Consider the following 11,354-nt stretch of genomic DNA (forward strand, 5'->3'; position numbering starts at 1 on the left):
CTGGGCAGACTCTCCCACTGCACTGCTACCCTCAAAATAAAAAAAGCTCCATTTTAGCTTTGTGCAATATTTTAATATACATAAACACAAGAAGTTATGAGAACTATACAAAAGTGCACAAGGGACATCACTGCCTCATTGCATTTTATATAATTTCTTTCTTTAAAAAAAAAAATCCTTGAACTAATTTACTAGCTAAATAATAAATTATTAGATTAATTAATTTGCTGCTTAAATAAATTATGACAGGTCTGCACTCCTTCTGGCTGCCATCCACCTCCAACCCCTTTCTGGGGCTGCCTGCAGCCCACACAACTGGACAGGAGAGCAGAGACTGGTGCAGAGTTAGTGAAGGGGACAAGGACAAGCACTAAGAGCCACATCTAACCACTGTTTTCAACAACAAATATGTTCCTCCCTTTCAGAATATTGTACACAATTTACTCCAGACCACTAGACAGCTTCCCCCCTGTTCATGTGAGTACTCCTGCTGGCAACTAATCTTAATTAATCTTGCAAAAAAATACCCCAAAAAATACCCTTTTCCTTAAAAGAAATAGCAGTTGAAGAAACTGAATTACAGACAAAAGCAAGAAAGCTACTGAAACACACTCAAAGTAAATAGTGTTATTCTGCAGAGAAAAATGTCATCTGACAAAAGTTAGAAGCTAAATTGTGAGAAGACCCCTGAAGTTCAACAGGATTTTCAAATACAGTTTTTCAGAAGAGCACAAGTTTAACTGCTAAATGCAAAGGATAAATTCAGTTCAGAAAAAACTTAATTTCATATGGAGTGAAGCACTGTCTGCCTGAATACAATCAGTCGTTTTAGAATTCATATTACAATAGGATCCTAAAATTTAAACAGGTAAGCTTATATTAGGAAATAAGTGAACATTTGAGTATAAAATAAAACTGACCCCAACAAGATTTGCCACAAATAAACCAATTTATTACTTTTTGGCAAGTCCCATACAGCATAAGCAAGGATCTTTCACTCACTATATTAAATTATTTAACTTTATACAAACTGTAAACATCTTCAACATGACAAACTCTTGGTACAGGTGTTCCCCAATTCTGGCATCTTTTCTCTCTGAATTAATCAAACAAAACTGAAACCCAAATAAACAAAAAAACTGTGTATCTATAAAATGCAGCATGTATATCACATCAATTCTAAGCAATGCAGAGAAGAGTACTTTTCATTATTTTTAGTGAAATTTTTAATGGCATTATGAATAGAAACATTTTTTCCATGCTGTTGTATCCTATTTTTTCTTTGAAATTAAAACCATCATTTTATACAATCAAGGTAGTAAACTAAATTTTAAGTAAGCCAGCTGGTTTGGTACATAAACCAGCTATATTTATTACACTATAACAGATAAATAAGAATGTAAAAACTCCTGATCTGGTTAATACTTTGTTTTCCTGGCAGGCACCAGCCTAAAGAACTGCTGTCCAAAAACTCTTGCTGTAATTATCTGGTATTTTTTTACTCCCTCTCTCTCAAAGTGCTTTAATCCAGACATAATCTGACCCATAAAGTGATCACTTATCTCCCTCTTAAGTAAGAGCAGACTTTTCTAAGTTCCAGGAATGTAAATCTGCGGGCTAGCTTTACTGAAGAACTACAAGATACACACTGTTAGGTCATAATCCTCAAACCAGGGCAAAGGTGTTTAATCTTTTCATGAACCACTTTTCTCCAAACCAACTCAGCAGCAGTAAAATACAATACTTTTATTGACTAAGGCTTTTTAAAAATTAACAAAATCACTTGTTAAAAAACATTTGCATTAAAATTTTGGTTTCAGTATGCTCCTCATTTTGAAGTCACATTTACAGACAACAATCTACATTTCTAATGTAAAAAGTCAAGCCATATTAAAACCTTTCAAGTCTCTGTGCATCATAAGAAGCAATTAAAATAAACTTAACTCTTTTCCAGATCACCTTTGGTTACTGATAAAACCCTAGGTGATTATTTCTACAGCTTGTGTGCAACCAGCTGTTTTAAGCACTATAAAACATCACACTTTAGATGACAAAGTGCTTAGATCAGCAGATTCAGAAACTGTAAGTTCAGATGAGTTTCAGTACCTCAAGTGAGGACACTGAGGAGCTCTGTAAGATTTCGGATTCACCGAAATGCACAGCTGAAAGACTGTGGAGAATGAACAGTGCAGTTAACTTGCACTGACAGTGCAGTCATGTACTGTCATAAATAACAATGCACAAGAGTTGGATTCCTACTGCCAACTCAAAAAAACCCCTACACAGACCCTTGGTAAACATCTTACATGGAAGCCTTTAAAAAGACCGTGCAATTCCTTCAGCCAAGCCAAGATATTCTGCTGCTGGATTTACCTCCTCATCTTCTCTGCCCAAATAAAGAAGGGAATCAATACTACATTGTTGAAATTAGATCCTAATAGGACTGCAGAAACACTACAGATAATATTCCATAAGCAAAATACAATCAGTTCTTTCAAATGCCTGAACTCTTCCATTAGCATGAAAATCTGACAGAAATAATGGAACAGGGACCTTCAGATAACCTAAAATTTTCAGCAGAAATGCAGATCAACCAAAACGAATTTTTACCACTTGATATTTTCTCTGCAGTATTGGGAGGAAGCTCTATTGAAAAAAACCTGATCTACACAGCCACCATTTTACAGAAGATCTTCTAAACATAATTAATACCAATAAGTTCAAAATATTGTTGTGTGGTTTTGGTTTGGTTTTGTCACAAATCAGGAGCCATGTCTGATTTATAGTCAAACCTTGCAGGGTCTTGTATTTTGTATGTTTGGTTTTTTTTTAATTTCTAATCCATGCCATTTACTTTCCAGTCTTACTGGGAATTTCCTGGAGCCCAACACATCACGATGCAACTGTTATCCATGTGAATGTACAACTTCTGTATGCTAGCTGCTGTTCTCTGTAGCAGTGTCTGTTAGAACTTTCACAGAATTGTAATGTTCTCCTAATCCATAGGCATGCCTCATATACCTAAAAAAAAAGTTACAGAAATAGTGTTCAGTTCAACAAAAAGTATACATCATGCCAAACAGTAACAGCACTGGAAGACAAAGGAAATAAAGCCAAGTTTTAGCAACAAAAATATATAGGATCATTACACAGAAGAGTGTTAATAAAGACAAGTTTTAATTCTGGTGACTTCTAGGCACAGTTTGACAAATACCCTGAAGAAGGAAAAAAGTTTTCTCCATCTTGTATCAATGTCATTATTATTTTGTAAGTATTTACCAGGTAAAATGACCTTGCAGCATTCTCTAAATCAGTGACTGATACACATCAGACACTGTCTAATTACAATTTCTCCAAAGTAAGTGTGTCAATCACAAACAATTTCTGATCTGCACAACCATTACTCAAGCAGTGTTTCAACATCAGATGTGTAACAGAAAACAAAAGAGCAGATGAGAATCAAAGCTGAGCCCTGTTACAGAAATAAGTGCACTAAATTTAAGTGATAAAATTGCATACTTACACAAGTGTTATTGGTTTGCCTGAATACTCTTCACCAACAACAATGGGAGGAGAATCCATCTGCACTACTTCAATAGGTGTTTGTAAAATGTGTGACAAAGCCCTTAGCTTTAAGGCAAAAACAATTTAGTAATAGGATTAAAGAAAATGTAGGTAGGAGACAGGAAGACTAGGCATTTCATTTTAGCAGGCAGTTCAAGCATAACATTAGAAATATTTTCAGAAATTATGCTTTATTAAAATAAGCAAAATTATTTTAACTTTTAAAACTTTAACTGGAAACAGATTGCCTCAATCATTGTTTAGAGAATACACTGGGCTAGTTTCATTAATTTGCTAAATTTTCTCTCATAAAAAATAAGACAAACTAAAATAAATATGTATTTTTTGAAGCTCGAGTTCTCGTTTACATGACAGCAACCTAACAATACACGCCACTCATTGTGTCAGTCTTTCTAATGATATTTATACCAAATTAATTCACTAACTTGCACGTTGCCAAATACATCAGAACAGTGGTGCACCATCAGAAAGATGGTGGGAAAACAACCTATAACCACAAGAAAAAGTTCTTGATAAGCTATTTATGACTATGTTTCCTTATGCCTTCAGGTATTCTTTCTAAAGAAGCCCTTTTTTAAGGTGTATTCACCCACTTCAGAATTTCACAAATAAAAATTATCAACACAATACTTACTTCCAGCTGACCTCCCCATGCAGCTGTATTTGCTATATCATCACAGTATTTCTCAAATTCCTCTGCAGGAAAAGACAACATTTAGTACTTGTCTTGGTTAAGAACAAGCAACTGTGGAAAAACACTGATTGTGCAAACTAGAGGCAGAAAAGTACAAACACATTATAAAGGAAAATACATATGTTCACTGAAGAAAAGCAGAGAAAAACAGTTGTCAAAAAATACCCCAGACTCATTCTGTTTTGAAAAGAAATTTCAGACTGAAGAGAGGGATAAAAAAAGAGTAAAAAAAGAAGTACAGCTAATACTTTAATTTTTTTATTCAGAGAACAACAGCTAACAACACACATGAAATTGCATACAGTTTCCTTCATGTTAAGTTTCAGAGGATGTTTAGAAACTTTGGAAAAGAATGTGACAGTGAGTAGCATATCTAGTTCTTAAATTAGCCAGGTGTCAGGTATGTTTTAAAAATATTGCAACTGCATGTAGGAAAACAGTTGGCTAGGGTTTATTTAAATTCCCAGATTAGCTGCCTTGTTTTCAACCTCTGAAGTATTTATTCTTAATAGTTGCTCTGTAAATAGCTCATCTTTTCAGATCATGTTCTACAGATACCAAGTTTAAAGTTTGTAAATTACAAACCCTCAAGCTTTTGAACCTTACAGATTTTAAGAAAGAAGAATCTTCAGATTTTCTGAAGACTGCTCAGAATGACTTTTCATTCATTTCCTTTATAACAGAAAAGCACAATTCCTTGTTGCTGTGCAGAATTTTATTCAGTATTCTCCTGGGACACATTTAACCTGTGACATTAATCTCTGTCAACATGGGAAAGACAGCACCCAGTGACCACATGAAATCCACAGCAATGCCTATTAAACAAATGTAGCATTAAGTTAATGAAATTTATGCAGTCATTTCTGTGGTGTTCAAGGCATAATGAATAAATCATATATTGCTCAAATAAGAGGTACATAAACTCTGTTTTGACTCAGCCTACACTGTTACTTCACACTAAAGCTCTTTATATTTAATTTAGTCTATTTGTAAAAGATGGTCCCTAACTACTTTGCAGCAAAAAAAAAAAAAAACAACACATCTATTCAAACTATTATAAAATAGATTTGAATGAATTTCACACCCATTTTTAACAGCTTTCCTGTGTACATTGAAAATACCAATATAAAACGTGACAAGAAAATAATTCCAACCTGCTAGACAAGCTGTTTATAATAACAAAATCACATCCCAGAATGAGTTCAGACCATCTAGTAACCAGCAAGTTCTGTTTTGTTCTGGTTTTTTTTCCAATGGGAAATAATATTTCCTAGATAATTTAAAAATATATGTTTAATTAGAGATCCAGGTGTACCAAGTTTCATAGCTGATCATAATGCTGTGTTCCATGGAACACAATAAAGTAACAAAGTTACAAAAACCATAAAAGTCCCAACTAAGCTGTAACTGAGACTGAGATTTATCAGAAACAGTTATAATTGTTTTTAAAATCTTACCTCTGCTATACATATCTCCAGTATTAGGGTTTGTAAGAAAAGGCAAGAAGTCATCACAGTGACTTTGCATATACTTTGCTGTTTGGCTCCTCAGAGTTGCGACAGTCCAGGAATTTTGGTGATCCTTGAGCTGATCTTCAATAGCTCTGTACATGCAATGGCCATCTGAAGGGATTTGTTTAATCTCTAAGTGCCTTGCTGCCAATAGGCAGGCAAGTTTCTGACTTTCAAGATGTCTAGCACCAGTTAAATTTTGTATCTCAGCTTCAGCTATTCTCTCTTCTCTTTCTTTCTCCAAAGCAGCTTTTTTCTCCTTAGATTAAAAACACACAAAAATTACATCAAAGGTTAAAATTTAGAATATGCCCATATGGTTCTTGGCTTAGTGCTTGCTTCTAGCTCTTCCAATGCTTTCTCAGTACATTCCTATCTATAAAATATTTGTCTGAATCAGTACCACCTGATTCAGACTGATCTTGGAGACCTCCTAAACCCAAACTTCACCAAATGCTAAGTGACCAATATATCCCAACTGCCTATCCCACAGTTAACCATACCCAAAATTATATGACAAGAGAAATCTTAATTAAATCAACAGGCAAAATAACACTTTACAACACTTGCATAAAGTCTATTAATCATAGTGCTTTCTTCAGGATCAACTATTTCAACACTCAAGTATGAGAACTCTTAATTAAACATCAGAAAATATTGCTCTTTCATAACAAATGTGAGATCTACCAGTTAAGTATACGACTGCATGGAGCTCATGCCATGAAACTGAAACTCCCTCAGGACAGGTACTCTACATCATAAAAGACTGCTCCTAACCTAAGGATGGATAAGAATGCATGTAGAGAATATTAGCAGGGATGTAATAATACAAAAAAAAAAATTACTTTCCTAGAATGTTTCCTAAGTTCACACCGATGTAACATGGGAACAAGAACCAAAATAAATAAGCAAATAAACAAGGAAGCAGTACGAAGAATCATCTGTCCATTTTCATGCTTAAAATTCACCACAAATCAGGACCAGACAGGTTTAGGCAATAAGAATATGGGAAAACTAGACCAGAGTTCCTGGTTTGCCTAGACATGGTACCATGAATTATAAACATCCTTTTAACATGTTCATAGTGATCATTTAACAGGGGATGAAATATGCAATACAGAAGTGTTCCCCTGGCCATGACCCAATATTCAGGCAGATACAACAAGAATGTTAATCCATCACAACATGTGATGTTTAACCAGATCTAAGCCTAACAGAATAGGACACTAGGCAGTGTTTCTTAACAACTTGATATTTTACAGAATTTCTGCAGTATTGATGTTCTTTTGTAAAATGTGCAAAGTACGACTACTTGCATAATTTCCACACAGTATTTTAATTCAATTACTTTACTTCTTTGATAATACTTTTAGTGAAAGTCTTTTAAAAATAATTTGCTTTACATAATTTTTTTTCTTATGGCTCCCATTTCCTGACCTATTCTGATACCCGGCTCATGGCTGAGGGTAGAAAAGTACAATTATTTACAAAATCCTTACATATCTCTAGGCAGCAGTTTAACAGATTCTCAAGGCATCCAGTAGGTACAGCATCAATACAGAATTACCCAGGTAATGTCCCCAGTAAAAACGTTTACCTTTGGCTATTACAGTTAAGTTTAGGGGAAGATAATCAATCAGTTATTTGCAAATGTTTAACATGAAGTCATACCCGCCTCTTCTGTGCTTTTGATATTCGATGATGCTGAGTCTGCTGCTCTACTCCTTCAAGCTCTATATTTGCAACCCCATCAGCTATGGAATCTGTCTAAAAGGAAAAAAAAAGTTAAATGTTCTTATTAGTATAAACAATAACAAAGATATGCATCTTCTGAAACAATTTTAAGTTTTCTTCCAGGGTATTTTTATGAAGTTTAACCACAAAGATCCATGTATAGCATAGAAGCCATCAAAGTATTTCACATCCCAAACTACTGTCTTGCATTTTGTTACTTTTCTGCAGTCCCAACAGAGTTATGTGCATCTCAAATTTAAGCTGTAAGTTCTCTAACACACTGGTGAACACTGCTTACTGGCTGACAGGAAAAGCTTTCCTCACCACACTAGCCTATGAGGTATCCAAACAGCCATTAGCAAGTTCTGCGAAAATTAAAGCAGAAGGATCCATCCTCTCTATCAAAGCATAACCAGGAGTTGAAAAAGAGAGTTGAAACTTCTCAAGAAAATGACAAACCTAACTCAGTGCATGTATGAGCTATACAAAAAGATCAGTCACACTGCTGATAAAATTGAAAGACAAAACACAGTGGATGAATCAAACACCTGCTGAAGGTTCCAATACTTGAGTAGTCCACATAAGATAACCAGAGAGGCAACACAACAGTACCTTAAAAACATAATTCTCTAACATAACTGACTTACCCATGTAGCCTTAAAAGCAACACAAAATACTACTTGTGGTGGTGCACCTTTCCCCTTACTCTACGTTTAATTTCTGTTACAGCTTGGCATTTGTATAATGATTTTCCTTGTATGCCTCATCCATGGATTCAGTACCAGAGTAAATCTTGCCACCAAACTTTGTCATGCTTTTGCAAATTTATATTAAACCTGTTTGGAAATATCTTTTACAGGGATTCTTTAAGCAACCAAGCCACTCTCTCAAAAGAGCTCAACAACAAAAATCCCTCACTGTTACATGCCTCTTCTAGCACTGCCCATTTACTGTAACAGCTAAAGCTTTCCTAAGTTGCAAAGAGTTACTAATAGTGTGAAGAATAGGATAACTGCTTTGAAGTATTATTTCATTAGAATTTTTAAAAGTTAAAAAAGCCCTAACACAAATTGTACCTGTACAACTTCAGGTGAAGTTAGGGCACCTACCTTATTCTGTTCAGGTGAAGCTTCCTTCAGCTGCTTCAATTCCTCCTTGTGCTTCTGTTCAAGTTCTGCCTCTAGTTTGGCAACTTCATCTGCCAGCTGTTTTCGTCTCTTCTTATCATTCTTGGGAACAGCATTTTTCATGCCTTGAATTTTTGCTGTTAGAGAAGCAGTGTAATAAAACATTATTTCTTAATATACACTCTATGATCATTGCAGAAAATGACTGCAATTCATACAGAAAAACTAATTTACAAGCATCAACAAATTAGTACAATAGTTTAGCTGTGAGAATGCTGGTTCTAATCTTCACATTTTCCAAATGGCTATATTTTTTCTTAAAAGATATAAACTGCCTTTTCTTTTCTTTCTTTCTCCGAAGAAGAGAAAAACTCATGCCAGGTTATTAATAAAAATACATATGAACTTCATCAATGCAGCAGACTTTGGCCTGCTGCCTTGAGAAAGATTATGTGGGCATCAAAATATCAAATCACACAGGAAAATGCGTAATTTTTTAATTACTCAGCAGACTAAAATTAAAAACTGAGTTTACCCATCCTTAAGACAAAGTTTCTAAAAGCAAAATGGATATTGAAAAAAAAATTAACTTGATTAAAGCCCCTAAGTATTTCTAGGCTGTAAGTCAAATGCTTCATTTATAAAATCACAGAATACTTTGGTTAGAAATGGTGTTGAATGGATACCTAGTTCTACCTCCTTCTCAAAGTGGGACTGAAATTCAAAGCTGCATCAGGTTATTCCAATTCAGATGCACCTGAAATTAATTCAGGTGACTGTGCAGTCTCCAGGGATGAGCATTCTGCAACCCTTCCGGGAAACTTTTTCCCAAAATTTAATGATTCTTGCTATGAAAATATTTTCCCTTATTTTCCCATGAAGATTTTTCTTGTTGCCCTTCAGCCCGAGTCTCTAGTCCATCCTCTATAGTTTGATGAGTCTGGCTCCATCCATTACACAGTAGAAACTAGAACCACATTCCCCCATCGTTTTCTCTTCTCATGTGTTCCTAAATGAACACTCCCCCTACCTCTGTCACTTCTGTATTCACTGTTTTAGAGTTACATCGGCAATTATTTAACACCCTGCTTGCTATTCATCACCTGTACGTTTTCTTGTCCTTCATCCTTGACTGACCCAATTGAGCTGAAGATGATGGCAATGATAATGAAACTTTTCAAAGTGAGGGAGGAAGAGGCTTATACTGAAAGATTTATGTTAAGCATTCAGCCCCACAGATGAATAAGCTGAGTATGACAGAAAAGCAGCTTTGTTCATTAAAATTAACATAATAGAGGAGAAAGGAATCCAGAACATAAAAGGCACACACAAATAGACAGGAGAGAGTATGGGTGGTGAAAAGGGAGGAGGGGATTGTGGAGACAAGTACCATCAACCAGAGAAGGTGTTGGATTTTCAGAGGTTGAGATACACCTTGTGTTAGTTCTCACAAACAGCTTTGGTCTCTGGTAAACACTTATCAATGCACATACCAGGAAGGTATTTTACTAGCAGGCAAACATACCTACCTGTAAGTCATCTGCCTCTCCCAACTGGGAAGAAAGAGACTCTGCCTTGCAGATACCCCTCCCACCATTTGGTAGCGGAGAACTGCCATTATCACCGTCTCTAGGTGTAAAATCCCTCTGCTCCTCAGCCACTCCCAGTGAAGGTGCCAAGCGCCCCAGCCACCTCTGACAATGCCTGATTCCTACGCCTCTTCAATTTCAATCAAACCTGAGGGAGGACCAGGCCTCTCAAAACAGTAAGTTCCTAGAGATGTAGTGACAGTATGCAACCTGAGTCCTTTCCTCTTTAACCCTCTGATAAGAGGTTGCAGATGGGCCTATTTCATTACATACCAAAAAACCAAACACGGAAAAGGCCGTATCAATATACTAGCAACGAGAAAGGCTTAACAAAAATGATATAACAACTATGAAACTCAACAGAATCCATCTATCAGACCTCCTTAATTATACGAATATATTGTAATAGGGTAGGTCAAATGACGCAAAGTGTTACAAGTTTATATTGAAGCACCGTAAGACCATTCATGATGGATGGACAGGACATGAAAATTCAGTTCAGGTCAACTGCACTTGGAATGAAGAAACATATCAGGCTGGGCAGGAAGAGCCTCTGTGCAGGCTATTCAATCTAAAATGCCTTAAACGACCACACCTTTTTCAACTTGAAATCAAAGTACCAAACCGCGAACATCACGCCAATGGCCCAGCATCAAGTCACGGCTCCCGAGGCCAGGGCAAGGCGAGCTCCGCAGGCCGCCCGCCCAGCGCTGCTCCCGGCAGCGCAGCCCGGCTGCCGCACCGCTGCCGCACGCACCATTTGCTCCCGCCGTCCTCGTCCCCCTGCGAGGGCACTACCAGGGCTGCTCCCTCCTTCTCCACAGCCGCCGCCGTCCCTCCACCCCTCCGAGCTACCCGCGCTGCCGAGCGGGGCTTCCCGCGAGGGAAGGCGGAGCGGGGACGCCGAGCCCAGCCGGCCCCGCGTGTTCCCGCCGCCGCTCCCCAGCCTGCTCCCCGCCCGTCCTGCGCCAGGCATAGCGCTCCTCACCCTGGAGCTCCCGCTTCTCCTTGCGCTGCCGCTTCAGCAGCTGCTGCAGCGGCCCCTCGGGCCCCGGCTCCTCGTCCTCAGAGCCCTCCATCCTCCATGGGCGCCCGCAGCCGGCGGGCGCGGCTG

General features: G+C 37.4%; 1 protein-coding gene across 1 annotated transcript; it reads right to left on the reverse strand.

The window, feature by feature from the left end:
* Positions 1-310: 310 nt before the first annotated feature.
* Positions 311-11,354, reverse strand: OTUD6B (OTU deubiquitinase 6B). The gene is made up of 7 exons (XM_058805048.1): positions 11,229-11,354; positions 8,634-8,788; positions 7,462-7,557; positions 5,737-6,049; positions 4,220-4,281; positions 3,524-3,630; positions 311-3,021 (listed from the first exon to the last, which is right to left on the reverse strand). The coding sequence occupies exons 1-7, from the start codon at positions 11,317-11,319 to the stop codon at positions 2,937-2,939; spliced, it is 909 nt and encodes a 302-aa protein (XP_058661031.1). The 5' UTR covers positions 11,320-11,354; the 3' UTR covers positions 311-2,936.

The sequence above is a fragment of the Ammospiza caudacuta genome, chromosome 1 (assembly GCF_027887145.1).
Source record: "Ammospiza caudacuta isolate bAmmCau1 chromosome 1, bAmmCau1.pri, whole genome shotgun sequence".
NCBI lineage: Eukaryota > Metazoa > Chordata > Aves > Passeriformes > Passerellidae > Ammospiza > Ammospiza caudacuta.

Excerpts from the sequence above, each read along its gene's own strand:
- OTUD6B (XM_058805048.1), bottom strand. The coding sequence starts at position 11,319 with ATGGAGGGCTCTGAGGACGAGGAGCCGGGGCCCGAGGGGCCGCTGCAG. Across the intron at positions 6,050-7,461 it reads CAAAAGCACAGAAGAGGCGG|GAGAAAAAAGCTGCTTTGGA; the intron begins GTATGACTTCAT and ends TTTTAATCTAAG. Across the intron at positions 4,282-5,736 it reads TGGAGATATGTATAGCAGAG|AGGAATTTGAGAAATACTGT; the intron begins GTAAGATTTTAA and ends CTTTTCCTGCAG.